We start from the raw sequence: 17,151 nt of genomic DNA on the forward strand, positions 1-17,151 counted from the left end.
GTGGGGAGGCTGGATCACTTAGTTCTCCAGACCTTGCGGTTTTGCACGGAGGCCTTTATAACGATAAGACTTATAGCCTGGGCCCTATAGTAGCTCAACGGTTGAACCTGAACTGTTCTAAAGGTGTTGTCTATGGAGGTATCTATGCTACCCGTCTTGCGAGACACTTTGAGATACCCATTAGACTAGGAGAGGAAGGAGCGATGCTTCTCCCTGAGAGATATCTGGATTATGACAGCATGGTTCGCCATGATTTTCTGGATAGAGATGCTAGTAGACGGATGATTTATAACCTGGTGTTTAGTCAGGGTACTCGAGAGACTATTACTTTGCCTGCTCCTTCTTTGTTTGATCTTCATGCAGGCAGGTACACTATTATGCCCGCGGACATCTATGCATATTGGGGCTTGGCCCAACCACAGGCGCCCGTGCCCGAGCCGCCAGTCGAGTACCAGACGCCAGTTTATCAGTGGGAGCCACAGGAGCTCACACAGCAGTGGCATCCACAGTCTGCTCCGGAGTATCCTGGAGCTGGTTATTTCCCACCTTGGGAGTCGACCAAGCTAGGTCAAAAGCCTAAGCTTGGGGGAGTACGTGTTCTCACCGACTTTACATTCATGCCTGTGCTTTCACTTTGTTAGCCGTTGTTTAAACTTTGCCACTGTATTATCCATGCTAGTTTCTTTTCGTTTTCTTGTTTTGTGTCCTTTTGAGAAAACCCAAAAAGGTTTTTATTTCTTCTTTTGCTTGTAGGGAGCTTTCCCGTGTAAATAGTTTTCTTTTTCTTTGGGTCAAGGTAGAAGATATTGGTTACAATGTTTATTGGTTCTTGCATGCTTACCTGTTTAGCTTTCAAAGAGCCATATTATTTTTTCTTCTCCTTTGTGTTTGCCTGCAGATTCAGCTTAGTACAATGCGCTTATTATCATTTTCATCGTCCGATCATGCAAATGAAAGGCAACAATGATGATATATGATGAAGTGACTAAGACTGAAAAGCTGGTATGAACTCTATCTATTTTGTTTTTGTAAATATGACTAGCTTGTCGACCTAGATTTAGCTTTATTGTGAGAAAACCATGTTTGCAATGACAAATTAGAGATCATAGTTTCTGATGCCATGCTTATTTAGCTGAGAGCTTATAATGGTTTGTCTTGAATGCCAACATAGATTTTGAGATGACTATGATGTAGTATGATAGGATGGTATTCTCCTTTGAATGTTTCAAGTGGATTGACTTGGCGCATGTTCATGCATGTAGTTGAAACAAAATCAACATAGCCTCTATGATGTTCGTGTTCATGGTGACTTATATCTTGTTCATGCTTGCATTTAATGTTAGTCAAACTCATTGCATCTTAATGACTGTTGCCGCTCTCTAGTTGGTCGCTTCCCAGTCTTGTGCTAGCCTTCATTTGTACTAAGCGGAATACTTCTTGTGCACCCACTTCCATAAACCCAATTTTTTTCCATGAGAGTCCACCATACCTACCTATTTGCGGTATCTACGTGCCGTTCCAAGGTAATTTGCATGTGCCATTCTCTCAACCTTCAAGAAATAATCTGTTTTGCATGCCCGAACCGCTCATGTGGTGACAGAGGGCTATGGGTATCTTCCATGCGAGGAGTGTTATCCTCGACATGTGTTTATTCACAGTCATTCACGAGAAAGGGGCCGGTAATTGGAATGCCCAGTTCCACGCTTAAATCAAAAACATAACTGTAAAACAAGACCCCCCCCCCCCCCCGGATTGATGTTAGTATGGACGGTACCCGAGGATTCGGCTAGCCGTGGAGTGTGATTGATTGGTGGTGGGGGAGTTAAAACTTTACTTTTCTATTTGGGAACCGCCTATAGCATGAGTAGCATGGAAGATATTGAGAACTCTTGGTCATTGCGTTGACAATGAAAGCATGCCACCCAAAATTATTATCTCTGTTTTTAAAGCTTGAGCTCTGGCACCTCTGCAAATCAATGCTTCCCTCTGCGAAGGGTATGTCTATTTATTTTTTTGTCGAGTCATCCTCCTCTTATATAAGAACCAATTAGAGAGCACCTCTGTCATTTTTATGCTTTGCTTTTGATTGATATTGAGTATGACTATGACTGGATCTTCGTTGCTATGAATTACAATGTTTAGTCAGCCCTTGATCTTTGAAAGTGCTCTGCATTTATGTTTTGCGGTCTCAGAAAGAGCTAGCGAGATACCACCTATTCATATTGCTTCATGCTTGTTTTGATTGAAGTGTTGGTATTTGAAACTCATTATTATTTGCTCGTTAGCTGATCATGCCATTGATATTAGTTGACCGTCAGACCTTTGTGTCATTTGCTTATGTGGTTAACTTGTGATCTTGCTGAAATTCTGGTTATGAGTTAGACATAGTTGCAACAACAAGATCAAACAGAATTTGTCAAAGTTTTTCTTTCTTTCTCAGTTTGTCAACCGAATTGCTTGAGGACAAGCAAGGTTTTAAGCTTGGGGGAGTTGATACGTCTCCATCGTATCTACTTTTCCAAACTCTTTTACCCTTGTTTTGGACTCTAATTTTCATGATTTGAATGGAACTAACCTGGACTGATGTTGTTTTCAGCAGAATTGCCTTGGTGTTATTTTTGTGCAGAAATCAAAGTTCCCAAACGTCCTGAAAATTTATGGGGAGCAGTTTTGGAAAATAAGAAAAATATCTGTGCCAAGTTCCACCTCAGGGGGTGGGCCTGTGGGCCACAAGCCCTGGCTCCGCCACCACCACCCCTGGTGGAGGTGGGCAGGCTTGTGGGGCCCACACGACTCTGCCGCCCCCAACTCCAGCTCTATAAGATCCCTTTCGTCCCAGAAAAAATAAAAAGAGAAGTTTTCGTCGCGTTTTCGATACGGAGGCGCTGCCACCACCTGTTCTTCATCTGGAGGGCAGATCTGGAGTCCGTCTTGGGCTCCGGAGAGGGGAAATCGTCGCCGTTGTCATCATCAACCTTCTTCCCTCTCCAATTCCATGAAGCTCTTCGCCTTCGTGAGTAATCTATTTGTAGGCTCGCTGGGCGGTGATGAGTAGAATGAGATCTATCATGTAATCGAGTTAGTTTTGATGGGGATTAATCCCTAGTATCCACTATGCTCTGAGATTGATGTTGCAATACTTTGCCATGCTTAATGCTTGTCACTAGGGCCCGAGTGTCATGATTTCAGATCTAAAATTATTATGTTGTCACCAATATATGTGTGTTTTAGATCCGATCTTGCAAGTTGTAGTTACCTACTATGTGTTATGATCCGGCAACCCCGGAGTGACAATAACCGGAACCACTCCCGGTGATGACCATAGTTTGAGGAGTTCATGTGTTCACCAAGTGCTAATGCATTGGTCTGGTTCTTTATTAAAAGGAGAACCTTAATATCCCATAGTTTCCTTTTGGACCCCGCTGCCACGGGAGGGATGGACAATAGATGTCATGCAAGTTCTTTTCCCTAAGCACGTATGACGACACATGAAATGCATGCCTACATCACATTGACAATAGATGTCATGCAAGTTCTTTTCCATCATATGCTGTGAGTCATATGCTCCTTATTTTTATATATCTCTATCTTTATGTTCACATGCTATTCACTATACAAATCCGGTATTGTCATCAATCCACCAAAAAGGGGGAGATTGTTAGGGCATAGTTTATGCCTAAGTAATTTTGGTGATTGATGACAGTACCGCAAAGGACTAACCGTGTGTGTTAAGATTTCAGATAACACATGTCAACGACACAAGACGACTCGCCCCCTCTTTCCATGGAACAGAAGCACGGTGTACTCTACGATTCTCTTTCTTTGAGTCATAGGAACGCCGTACTATTAAGAGGGGACCCGTAGTGGAAAGGTTTGGGTGGAATCAATTTTGCACGCACTCACTTTATCTTCTTTCCCCTTACCTGCAACTTTGGAGTGGCTCCCGCCTCTCTGCTTATCTCATCTGAGCAAATGGTCCCTCAGCGGTAGTACCGGGCTGGCAGTACTACCGCTGCAGCCAGCGGTAGTACCGCTAGCTGGCGGTACTACCGCCCCTGGTCAGCGGTACTACCGCTCCAGGAGCTTAGTACCGCCTTCCTAGCGGTTGTACTTCGATGGACCTTTTTGCGAAGACTTTCTTGGCGGTGGTTGGCCCGGTAGTGCTCATGCACTACCATGGGCCCAGCGGTAGTACCGCTGGAGTGCCAGCGGTAGTACCGCTAGGCACCGGCTGTGAGTGGGAAAACGGTTGGATTTTTCCCCCACTATATAAGGGGTTCTTCTAGCTATGGAACCCTATCTCTTACCCTCCCAAGCTCCATTGTTGCTCCCTAAGCTCAAAAGTGCCCGATCTCTCTCCCTAGCCAATCAAACTTGTTGATTCTTTAGGGATTGGTTGAGAAGGCCTAGATCTACACTTCCACCAAGAGAAAAGTTGATTCCCCCACCAATCCCTTGCGGATCTTGTTACTCTTGGGTGTTTGAGCATCCTAGACGGTTGAGGTCACCTCGGAGCCACATTCCATTATGGTGAAGCTTCGTGGTCTTGTTGGGAGCCTCCAAGCTTTTGTGGAGTTTGTCCCAACCTTGTTTGTAAAGGTTCGGTCGCCGCCTTCAAGGGCACTTATAGTGGAATCATGGTACCTTGCATCGTGTGAGGGCGTGAGGAGAATACGGTGGCCCTAGTGGCTTATTGGGGAGCATTGTGCCTCCACAGCACTCCAACGGAGACGTACTTCTTGTCAAAGGAAAGGAACTTCGATAACACATCCTCGTCTTCATTGGTTCCACTTGTGGTTATCTCTAACCTTTACTTTGTGTATGCTTATGTTGTTGTCTATCTCTTACTTGTCTTAGTAGCTCTTGTTGTTAGCTTCATAACGGTTCACCCCATTGTTGCTATTCTTGTGAACCCATATGTTGTTTACCCTAACTTGCTAAGATTAATTAAAAAGTGGTTGCTGCCTATTCACCCCCCCTCTAGTCAACCATATCGATCCTTTCAACATGCAGCGAGCGGCGCCCTTGGCTAGCGGTCCGCTTCAATGGCTGAAGAAGTGAGAGGTCGCGTCCGCCGTGATCCACCTTCAATGTGGAGCGGTACGCTCTACAGTGACATGAATGCGAGCAGCTAGCGTCGGGCGGGAAGCATGCACGGGAGGGGAAGGTTTTTTTGGTGCGCGAGGGCGGTTAGAATCTGGCTTGGGATCAATGCAGACTCCCGCAAACCTCTCTCACATTTGTGTCCAGTCTACGGGAGAAAACACACCACGGACCGCGTCGCAAACCAGTATAGGACCGCGTTGGATGGCTTCCGCGGTCCGAACAACATGGTCCACACGATTGCGGGAGGTTTGCGGGTCTACCTTAGACATGCCCTTAGAGCATCTCTAGCAGATCCCACAAATCAGTGTCCCGCATAAATCATTTACAGGATCTCGTAAACATTTTTTGGAGGACGTCCCCCTTCTGCAAGAACAGATACCGCAAATCAATATTGAAAATTCAAACAAATTAGTTCGGGCTACAACAATTCGCTGGTGTTCATCACACACACATAGCATAGTAGTCATCACACGCACAGGGGAGTTTTAGTTTTACAACCATAATTATAAATAAATAAAACAAAATTAAAAACCCTAGATCTACCCGTCGTCGTTGTCTGAGTTGCTACGGAGTTGATGGCGTCGGCGGGCAGTGACTCGTCGCCTTCAGGGTATGGTACATCAGGGTGAAGCAAAGTGTGACGTGCAGCGGTGCAGGTCGAACTCCTCCCATAGCACCGGCAACCGCACGGTCACAACCACATGGCCGGTTGTGGCGGCCTTCTTCGCGTGAAACCACGCGAGCTCCGCTTGCCTCCGGCGTTGCAGCGCCGAGGCGGTGGAAGCTGTCCCACGCCGACGACCTCGAAGCGACACTGTGAGACTTGGGACCACGCATGCGCGCTGCCTCCCTCTGCTTCTCCGACACGGGAGGTCGGAGGTCGGAGTCGCCTGCGTCGCCGTCGTTGCGACGCTTGCGCTCGCCAATCCCGCCGTGCCCAGATGCCATCTTCATAGAGATCTGATGGTCGGATGGGAAGGGATTCATCGCTGAAAGGGAAAAGATTTCTCACCGGAGGGAAAGAGTTTGCGACAAAAGAGTCTACATGATATGTGGGACGGAACGCTAAATCCCTACAACGCGTGAATCATGTATTCTTAAATAGCTACAACCCACTAGCTAATTTTCCTCTCCATGCAACAATGTCACATCATCAAGTCATGCATAAAGTCATAAGTTACTTTTTTCATTAATCTCTTCATGCAAAACATACCACCTCATGCATTATTTTTTTCAGAAAATTTTATATTTATTTTTGCATTAATTTTAGTCTTCTACTATCATTTATCCATACATTTCCCGCCGTAACTAGCGGGGCATCGTCTATCTCGAAACTCGGACGTTTTACGAGCCTCCCGTATTCACGGATCGGATCCCTTTTAAAGGATCTGGACGAGCTCAATGCTTTCTTTTCCACTAGCTTCTAATACCATGCTGCTGTTAATTTTGCGCCGTCCATTCAGCGTTTCGCACGAACATCGGAGATCGGACGGCAAGGGCACCCTCCCTAGTCTCACGGGAAACACCCGCACAGCTGGCCGCCACTCCACCCGCCGGTCGCCAACGCAGCAGAGAGAACCAATCAGGAGACAGAGGCGCTCGCTTGCCTCGCCTCCTCCGCCGCATTCCCTCGCCGGCAGCGACAGCACAATCCGCTTACCACCGCCGGCAGCGTCTCCCCAACCCGTTGGTCGGTGCCGCTCGAGCCCGTAAGGCCGTGTACCGGCATCCACACCTGCATGGCTCTCCGCGCGGCGGCCCCGCCCTGCGCCGCGGGCCACTGCCTCCCCTCCTCCCCGCCGCCTCGCGTCGGCGGCAGGCGCTTCTTCCGACCGCTCGCCTCCGCCGCGCGCGCGCCGCTCCAGAAGTCCGCAGGTAGCCTATACTGGATGGCACATGCTTCTATACGGTTACAGGTAGAAGTAGTTGCTACCTGCCAATGATTGGGGTTACCGGGTTAGTATTCAGGCGGATTCGGTGCCTTGTTTAGGTGGCTCCAAGAGCTAAGCGATTGTAGGCGTTGGGGCACTGCTGACTACCGTATAGTTTTTGAAATCATCGAATGTGTTAGGTGTGGTGGACACATGCTTTTTCCCTTGTGTGAATGAAGGGAGTCCCCAGGCGTAAATATTGTGCGATTCGAACAGTTCGTTCGATCTTGCTGATTTTGGAGTAGGATACTAGTTTGTCAGACGTCTGAGGAACAAAAAGATGCACAATCCGGTTTGCCTTTGCTATCCTGAGACATGGATGGCTGAACCTTTGATTTCTGTCATATATTTGGAAGTTGGTTGAATAGTGAGTGTGGGCATGGACGCATGTCTGAGAAGCATGCGTTGTGCTCTCGGTAATTTGTTTTCTGTATCTGTGATGTGTGCGCGTTGTGTGCTAGTGGCTGGTAGTGTAGGCAGGAAGAAATCTTAAGATATGCGGATGGCAAACAGTTCATTGTGTGGAAAACTGGAAATTAGTCTGGTTTATTGTATCTAAAAGATTTATTCAGTCCAAATGGGTTTGGCATGCATACTCTGTTAACCAGGGTACTAGGGTAGCAAGTCATTTGTTGTGGTGATGGTCCAGAAACATATATCATTAATGCATTACTAAGGACTAACATCATGATCCTGTCATTTCTCAAAATAAAGTATCATGATCCTGTTGGCCTGTATAGTGATCATTCAGGAGCTTTTTGTGGACTGAAATGGGTTTCAAGTGCAATGATTGGGGTTGGTTTCACACATTAAATTAATAATATTACTTTTTTTTATGGTGCTACGGCGGGCTTACGCCGGCCTGAACCATTTCATTATAAGATAAGATTACATTTACAAAGTTTGAGAGTTAGGGGTGAGGGTGAGATTACAAAAACATTTGGGTTACAATCTCATAGATATGTGGAACAACATTGTACACCAATCACGAAAAAGGTTCACAGCCTGCTCGTTGGAGCATCTGTTGGACCAAAGCATGAGTTCGTCTGCAGCCGAGCGGGCGATAGTATGGATATGTTGCAGTTCCTGCCTAAAAACTTTTGCATTTCTTCTTTTCCAGATATTACTATTTTTTGGATTGAAAGAAGATTTGTTTCCAAGCTATGTTTTGTTATTTTATATGTGGTTCTGTCAAAGCCAGTGAATTTGATCTCATTCCTGTTTGATTCAATTTTCAACCATAGTTTGTACCAAAGCGATTTCAAACAGTGATGGCACCCCTGGAACGAGCGATTCTCCACATGTGGTCTGTTTTGGGGAATTACTGATCGACTTCGTCCCAACTGTTAGTGGCGTGTCATTGTCAGATGCACCAGCCTTCAAGAAGGCTCCAGGGGGTGCACCGGCCAATGTTGCAGTTGGAATAGCTCGTCTCGGTGGCTCAGCAGCTTTCATTGGAAAGGTAATTTGTAAATTTCTTCCTATTTCTGCATGTTGCAATAGAAGAGTGAGAAATTTCAAGCATGCGTAAATACACTACAGATGGAAAAAAAGGAAAATACGTGCAGATAATTTTTTGCCAATTTTTTGTTTTAATTTACAGTTTTATGTGCACTGCATACACCCTCAAACAAAATAGACTAAATTGCACTTTTCGTCCCACAAATTCCACTTAGGTGGGTCTCGGAAAAAGTTTCTCGTGTGGAAGTTCCTAAACTTCTAAAACTGTCGGAAATTCATCTAAGTTCACATACTCATATATGAAGCATTCGGATGACTCACATAAAGTTCTGTGCAGTATTTTAGGCATTGCATGAGTAGAATTGTAGAAACATGTGCATATTCCTCCTGGCTCCCGCTCATTGTTGCAGACGGCTTGGCTGCTTGTATGGTTCTGACATCCTTACGCATGTAACACATCTTGGTAGTATGCACCTTGAATCTTGCCTACGAGCACAGCATCACCTCTACCAAGATCGAGGAAAGTGAAACCAGAGCCAAGAAGTGGTTCCGTGTTTGCAGATCTCGATACTTGATCTAGCTGATAGGTTTATGCCAGGTAACTGCAAGTTTGGTGACTCTGGAGGACCACTTCCATGTATAAGAACCTTTCAGGGAGATGAATTATAGTTGTTGTTTTTGGAATTTATATTTAGAGACCTTAAGTGTGATGTGCTCCATATCATTAATTCCATGTTGTTTTCACCTCAAAGTGCATTCATTTGTGTACTTGGTGTTTTTTCAGCTCATGTATTTAACACTGAATACATTCAGGTTGGTGATGATGAATTTGGATACATGCTATCTGACATGCTGAAGGAGAATAACGTGAACAATCAAGGATTGCTATTTGATACTCATGCTAGAACAGCTTTGGCATTTGTGACACTTCGAAGTGACGGTGAACGTGAATTCATGTTTTATCGTAATCCAAGTGCAGACATGCTGCTTGAAGAAAAAGAGCTTGACCTTGACCTTATCAGGAAGGTATGAAAATTACATAGTGTTATAGTATTATTGCAATATCTATGCTTCTCTATCACAACATGTTTGTTTAATCATGTAATGCGCTAGTGATAAGCTGAACTTTACTTAATCATGCTAGGCAAAAATCTTCCATCATGGATCAATAAGTCTGATAACAGAGCCATGTAGAACGGCACATATTGCAGCTTCCAAAGCTGCTAAAAATGCTGGGGTACTAATTTCATATGATCCGAATTTGAGGCTCCCACTGTGGACATCAGCTGATGATGCTAGAGATGGTATCCTGAGCATATGGGATACTGCTGATCTTATCAAGGTAACAACTAACAGGCAGCAGCTTACAAGTAATTTGCGGTCACCAAATGCTTATTCTCTTGATCATGCATCTTCTTTGAAAATAGGTAAGTGCAGAGGAGATTTCCTTTTTGACGAATGGGGAGGATCCATATGATGATTCTGTTGTAAAGAAACTTATCCATCCAAACACGAAGTTGCTTCTTGTCACTGAAGGTCCAGACGGCTGTAGATATTATTCCAAGGTAATGTCTATCCGTGACCTGTATATCTAGTCATTTATTGCAAGTTTAAAGTAACTTGTATTGGTAAATAGTAAGGGATTGCTGAGATGCAGCTGCATTTTTTTTAGGATCTCCGCGAACATACTTGGCTATGTTGCAGAAGTCATACAGCATTTAAAATCTTTTCCTGAAGTATAGAAAAAATGTGGTGCAGAGCATAAGATGGATACCCCTATTGTAGTCAAAGGGAGGAGGCAAACCAGAGTTGTGTAGCCGAGTGGTGCTATGCTGCTAGCCAATCGTCCTTTAGAGACTTATTTTTTCCTCTAGTATAATAATCTATCTGTTGTGAGCATATTCAGACTATTGGTTTTGGTAGAACGTTGTGCCTGTTAGGGCCGACGGTTTCGTGTTAAATAGGATGGGGCGCACCTCCCATAAGCGCATACATCAAGTCTTATGATACAAGAAAGAAGGAGGAGATAAATGTGATAACTAGATATCCTAGGCTAACAAGAAAGAGAATAAGAGGTGCGGCTAACCTAGAGATATACATAGTTTAACACAGACCTGTAGGACAGATATTATGTCCTTAACTATTTCATGCAGTCACTTACTGGTCTTGTGTAACTAAGTCTATATATGCTCTTTTTGTAAAACAACAGGAATTTAGTGGAAAAGTTGGTGGATTAAAGGTAAATGCTGTTGACACCACTGGTGCTGGGGATGCCTTTGTTGCTGGAATATTATCTCAGCTAGCTCTGGATTTTTCACTCCTCCAGGTATAACTAGTACTGCCAGAATAAGGAAGCACAATCCTTTTGTTTTCTTCTTCAGCCTGCCTAGTAGTAGAGTGAGCTCAGTGGGGCATACAGAACTCTTCCTGGATATTTATGGGTTTCACCTCTAGCCTACCCAACTTCTTTGGGACTAAAGGCTTTGTTGTTCTTGTTGTTGTTGTTGTAGAAGTATGAAATGATTTCCAAATGAGGTAGCTATATGTACTTTTAATTTATCTGTACAGAGTCTGAATTTTTAGTTTCGAATAGCTATATGGAAAGGTCTGCACAATATGCTGAATGTTATGGACGGCAGTCCTACAAGTGCACTAGTGTAGGGTTTGGGCTCAAGTTCTGGAAGGACGTGTGCCTTGGCATACTGAGACAGCAGCGGATGTGGTGTGCGACTGGTGCCACAGTTAGAGTCCGAAAAGGCAGACGTGTTAGAAAGATCAAAGTACAGAAGAGTTTCAGTTAGTAACGGAAGAAGAGTTGAGTTAGGAAAAAATGACTAATTCGGTAGAAGTCCTGTTCATGGGTTCACTGAAGTACCTGATGCATCTATATCAAACTGATTGAACGAGGAATGGATGCTTGTCCATACCTGATGCATCTATATATATTTAGCTGTGTCCCAAACGTTCTGTAACTTCTGTTTAATTTAGCCGTCACATTTTTAAACAACAGGTGCAGTCTAGAGAAGCTGTCCAGAACATCTGAAAAATTAGAAATCACAATAGAAATAGCGCAAACTGGAAATCTTGTTGTGTGCGTGTTGGCTTCAATCATGGCCAGCAACTCAGCATCGCAACAAGTGGAGGCTTGGGACACAGTTCTCATGGCGTGTCGAACCCTGTAGACAGTGGTCAGGGACATCTTAAGAGGACGAATGGCGGTTTCATAGTAGGCTTTGTGTGGAATAGAGCAATTTTCGAGCAGTTGCATTTCGTTTTCCTTTGCTTTATGTCATATCTATCTTGTGTTCAGCTAGATAGCTTTGGCGGAGTTACTGAAGAACTTTAGTAATGTCTAGAGATACTCTGTAGTCCGATCTACCACCTTGTTGCCGAGGCAAAGAGCAATACAATTCTTCCTGTATCTAAAAAAATAAATCATCAGAAAAACTATTCTGTATCAAAATCTCCGGTATGGTGGAATCTTTTGCTACTCATAAAAATAAACTGAAACTCTGGAATCACAGTGTCACTATGACCTTGGAATTAAATAGTTAACTCTGATTTGCTTTTCTTAGTAGGACAATTGGTAAAACTGTAGTAATCATTTTTGTAGGAACTTACTCCCTTCGTTTCAAAATATAAGGCATGCAGTTTTTGCAATTTTATTTCAGAAGCATATGACCTAACAGATATTTTCTCTTATTTCCGTTCATTTATATCCTTTCTTCCTCTCCAATATTTATGGTTAAACATGCATGCTAAATTACTGACTATTCCTTTTTTGTGGATGCTGTGGTCATTCTCTTAAAAAATTGTGGTTGTATGCCCTGCTTAATCCCCGTGTTTGATAAAAAACGGCTTATGGAATGGAGGGAGACCTGGTTATTTTTTAGACGCATTAATCTGTAAGTCTTTGGGCCATATGTGTGCGTGGGCACTACCAGTCGCGGACGTGCTAGTTTGATAAATGAAGCTAGAAAACATGTAACCACGTCCAGCAAGGGCAGCACAGAATATGCCCTATTTGCAAGGTCCCAAACACCCACCATGAAAGTGTTGGTATCTTAAGATTGGTGAAATATTCAGTTGGCACAACACATGTGTCATAAGTGAATTGCATTTCTTGTTATTGCACCATACTTTTCAAGCTCACGTATTTTTGTTGTCTGCAATTTCGAGTTTTCAACACTAGTCTGAAGCAGGGGTTTCAGTCCTAGGCTTACCTAGCTGTTTGTGGCCTAAACAGGATGAAGCTCGGCTTAGAGAAGCCCTGAAGTTTGCAAATGTCTGCGGAGCTCTCACTGTGACAGAGAGAGGAGCTATTCCTGCACTGCCCACCCGACAGCAAGTGGCTGATGCCCTGACCAATGTTGTTGCTTAAGTCTGCCAGACAGGTAGTTCTCATCTTGTTTGTCGTGTAAACTAACGCAACTAGCGTTGGCCTGTCGAGCATCATGTTAGAATAGTTCTAAGCTGGCTGTGTGATTTGGTTTAACCTGTTTGGTGCCTTTCTGGTGCACCCCAGGCTACCAGCCAACCAAATAAGATGCAAGATGCAAGTTGCGGTCCATTTTCACTTGTGAAATTTGTGTTTGGAGCTTCAGAGCTACTACTTGCTGTGTAATCTTTGTATATTTTTACCGCGGTTATCTGCTGGTGCTGTGAGGAAGTATATTTCGGGCTAACCGTGAAAAAAAAAAGAAATTGGCTAGAAAAGGTTTATTGTGTGCACTCAGTTTACTATTTAGGGAAAATATGAATGAGGTACTATTCATGATGATTTTGTTTGTTTGTTTTTTTGATTTGTGGGTTGAATCTATATGTTGTCTAATGTTTTTTGGAGTTCATAGACTTCTTAGCGGTATAACCACATATTAGTAGCATGGTACTTGTACCTAAGGCTACTCCCAATGCTCTGTACAGATGCTAAGGGGGTGTTTGTTTCCAGGGACTTTTTGGTGTAGGGACTAAAAAAAGTCCCAAAAAGTCTCATGTGAAACAAACAGGAGGGACTTTTAGGGACTAAAAGGAGGTATTTGAGACTATTTGGAGAAGTCCCTATGGGAGGGTCTTTTTGGGACTTTTTGTCACTTTTTCCAACAATGCCCTACTTTTAGCATGTCATTTAATAACTACTACTACATTACTAAGGATAATATGGTCTTTTTGCATGTTATTTAATGATCTCTAGTCCCTATTTAGTCCCTGAAAACAAACGGATAGGGACTAGGGACTTTTAAGTTGAGACTAAAAAAAGTCCCGGAACTTCTAAAACAAACATGGCCTTAGGTACAAAATTTGATGTGTCAGGTTAATTAATAGGAGAGAGATGAGTATGGTGATTTCAGGAAGAAACAATGCTAAGCGCGTGAACCTATGTAAAACAATTAAATGAAAGAAATGCATCAATACATGCACAACTTTAGTTGCAAAAGCATTAAATAAGGAGGCTTAGCTACAATAAGCTAAGCAACTATGCATTGAGGACTTTAGTTGCTAAATTATTTAATATGCTTAACACCTCATCTTAGCACCAATGTATTGGAAGTGGCCTAAGTTCATCTCCAACAGTTTGTTGGTTAGCTTGTTGGTAAAATATGCCATGTCATCAGCCAACACCTTAACATACAACTACTCCAATGGGTTGTATCTAGTTTGCCCAATAAGATGTGAGGTAATAAATAAGGTGCTCTCTCATTCTACATTGGAGCTTGTGCAAGGGTGTTGGTTAATTTACATACAACCTTGTTCTCTTTCCTCATTTATTGCAATGACACATCATCAAAAATCCTATGTGTCAAAATTACCAACAACTATCTTACAACCATTGAAGATGCCCTAAGAGGTACTAGCACAGTACTGGTACCTACTCTGGTAGCAGAAACTAGCTTGATAAAGGTTCTTGTGCGGCGGGAGAAAACCTATGCAAAAACCCACTATAAATCTGATGTCAAATTTTTTACCATAGCAAATCGAACGTTCTTTATGGCAATTTGTGTCTATCAAGGATGGCAAGTTTAATTGACAAGCATAGCAAATCCGTCTTAGTTTTTTCTTTGACAGGAAATTGCCGTGCTCGTATACTAAATTTGACATCTTGACGCCAACTAAATTTGCCCATAGAAAATATTCGATTTGCCATGTTTAAAAATGTGATTGTAAGATGTATGTAGTAGCATACGTGATACATCTAGCATGTTGCCACAAAGTTAAACACAGAGAATGAACTTACAGCTTCAGTTTGAATGAACTGATGATATGTCGAATGAGGTGTCTCGTCACATGTGCTGTTACGGCTACAGCTCAAGTTTGCAAGCCGGATAAGGTATAAAGATTGGGAGCCCCTAGTTTGTTTATGTACGCGCCTTGTCTGTACGCGCGGGAGCATTCGTAAGGACTGGATCTGAACACATCACCCTGCAGACCCATACTGCATTCCTGAACCTGAGGGCGACCTCCTTCCTAACCAAAGGCTTGGAGTAGACGTTAATCCACCAGGTCCACGCCGAGGAATGTTTGGCCGAGATCGCCCGCCAACGCCTAGGCCCTTCTCCATTCGCCACACTCGGCGCCATGCGTCTCCCTCCTCCAACAGCAACAGCCAGGAGAAGTCTCGCAACCCATCCGATCCGGCCCGCACGACGATCCAGCGGCTAGCAAACAGCGAACCGCCATGCCCGCCCGTCCGCGCGAGCCGTGGTCACGAGAGCGACGGTCGGAGCGCGCGGCCGACGCGTCGTACTGCGCCGAAAGGAGGAGCGGGGAGGCTTTGGCGCATGATCTCCGACATGAGAATCGATCGGCATCCACAAAGGATCGGTGGAGAGACCCAAGTCCAAGGCGTATTCATTTTTAAAGAAGAAGAAAACGGTAGCGGCTGCTCGATCGAACCCAACTCCAACAGCGCGATCTCTTCCACATCTCACCCCGAATCCACAGCCGACCTCCCTCACAACCCCGGCAAGTCGATCACGGCACACGCCATTCCACACACAACGGAAGCCCGCCGGCCATTTCACCCAGCTGGTCCCAAGAACATTAGTCTGTGTTATCATCAACACATAGTACAGTACGTAGATAGCATAGCAGCACCACTCACCACTGTTCCGTGCAGCTGGCGTGCGTGGTAAAATGCGCGGGCTGATGAGTGGTGGCTCGGGTTTTGACAGGTCAAACTGGTCAAAGGAATGAGGGTTTCCGCAGGGGAGCACGTGCCATCGCCCATGGGGAACCTAAGAATGTCGTTTGATTAAGCAGATCGAGCTAAGAAGATAATATACGTATTGGAGTACTAATAGTATTGCAAAAATAATAATCGGGGAGTAATCCAAGCAGCAGCAGGAGTATGTGGACGGGCGGGCCAATCCGATGGGGTCACCGTGTCGACACGGGACGGGTAAGCAAGGAAGCGATCGACGAAGCTCCTGGTCCCGGATTTGGATAGTGGCGGCGTGGCGTTGCACATTTTTTCTTTCGCAGAGCCTGGTCGCCCTTCTCGGGCGCGCCCAACCCAACGCCCTTCCCGGATTGATATGGGAGTGAAGCTGAGGAACGATGGGCTCGTCGCAGCTCCGCTGGCCCATGCATGCCCTTCTCAAACCCGGGCCTCCTCGTCGATCTGATCGGTCCTATGTGGGCCTTGGAAGTTTTATTTTACTTCATCTGGCCCAAACATCTAGGCAGTACGTGTACTACATTGTGTAGTGTATTTACTTTCTCTCTTTTTCGAGGATCGTATTTTCTTTCTCGCGGGAGTACGAGCACTAAGAAAGATGGGGACTTTCTTTCATCGGATCTCAACCGGTCAGGTCGTTGCCCCCTCTCCCTTCGGCTGCTGCTCCAGCGGCACGGGGGGACCCCAATCCTCCGGTCTGTAGTTAGGGTTTGGATCTGTAGGTCATGGTGGGTCGTTGGAATGGTGGAACCGGTGCCCGGACGAATAAATCTGCCTCAGCTTCACTCCCATATCAATGATATCCTTCATGGCGGCGTATCAAAGTTGCTGGCATCGTGTGTTTGCCGATCCTTTAGATCGGTGGTGTTAGGGTTCATGGATGGTGTCAACGAGGCGGCGGCGACGACTCCATCAGGTGCCGTTGTCTTTGTGTCTCTTCTTTTGCTCTATCCCCGTTATTGTAGCGTTGTCTCTGACGCCATGGTGGAGCAGGGAGGTTTTGTCGTTCAGGAGTACGCGTAGACGGTTGTCTACGCAAGTGACAGCTGGAAGGTGATGCATTTTGTGCTGGGTTTGTGGTCGGTGGAAGACAGTTCTGGTTTCCTCCTCCGACGTTGTCGTCATGCGAGGGGTGTCAGATCTGGAGTTCGATGACATGTCCGGGGACATGTTGCCCCGGTCTGATTCTTTCAACGGTAATGGTTTTGCTTCTAGCAAACTACTTTGAAGGTTCGTAAAGTTGCATATCAGCGATGAAGCCGTGTTGAACTCGGATGAAGAGGTGATCCGGCTTCTTTTCTTTTGATGACCGCTTTGGTGGTGTCGAAGGAAAGGGACATGCGATGGTATTTTGCATAAGATTATTATTTTATCTTTTCAATCTTGTAAGGTCGGTATTTACGTGTTTTGTGACTTGGATCTTATTCTATAATTACGACACGTATTATCATGAAAAAAATCTTATCACGGATGCATGCA

The 17,151-nt window shown here is 44.7% G+C and overlaps 1 protein-coding gene across 2 annotated transcripts; it reads left to right on the forward strand.

Moving 5' to 3' along the window:
• The first annotated feature begins 6,528 nt into the window (after window positions 1–6,528).
• LOC123408080 (probable fructokinase-6, chloroplastic) lies at window positions 6,529–13,278 on the forward strand. 2 transcript variants are annotated; one of them, XM_045101281.1, is made up of 8 exons: window positions 6,529–6,981; window positions 8,282–8,499; window positions 9,312–9,524; window positions 9,643–9,840; window positions 9,926–10,063; window positions 10,708–10,824; window positions 12,745–12,892; window positions 13,024–13,278. In XM_045101281.1, exons 1-7 carry the CDS (start codon window positions 6,846–6,848, stop codon window positions 12,877–12,879), a joined length of 1,155 nt encoding a protein of 384 aa, XP_044957216.1. In that variant the 5' UTR covers window positions 6,529–6,845; the 3' UTR covers window positions 12,880–12,892; window positions 13,024–13,278. The 2 variants fall into 2 exon arrangements, with proteins under 2 accessions (XP_044957216.1, XP_044957215.1); XM_045101280.1 differs by having other exon boundaries at window positions 12,745–13,278.
• Window positions 13,279–17,151: the final 3,873 nt, after the last annotated feature.

Source organism: Hordeum vulgare, chromosome 7H (genome assembly GCF_904849725.1).
Source record: "Hordeum vulgare subsp. vulgare chromosome 7H, MorexV3_pseudomolecules_assembly, whole genome shotgun sequence".
In the NCBI taxonomy this organism is placed as follows: Eukaryota; Viridiplantae; Streptophyta; class Magnoliopsida; order Poales; family Poaceae; genus Hordeum; species Hordeum vulgare.

Excerpts from the sequence above, each read along its gene's own strand:
- LOC123408080 (XM_045101280.1), top strand. The coding sequence starts at position 6,846 with ATGGCTCTCCGCGCGGCGGCCCCGCCCTGCGCCGCGGGCCACTGCCTC. Across the intron at positions 8,500-9,311 it reads CAGCAGCTTTCATTGGAAAG|GTTGGTGATGATGAATTTGG; the intron begins GTAATTTGTAAA and ends GAATACATTCAG. Across the intron at positions 9,841-9,925 it reads ATACTGCTGATCTTATCAAG|GTAAGTGCAGAGGAGATTTC; the intron begins GTAACAACTAAC and ends CTTTGAAAATAG.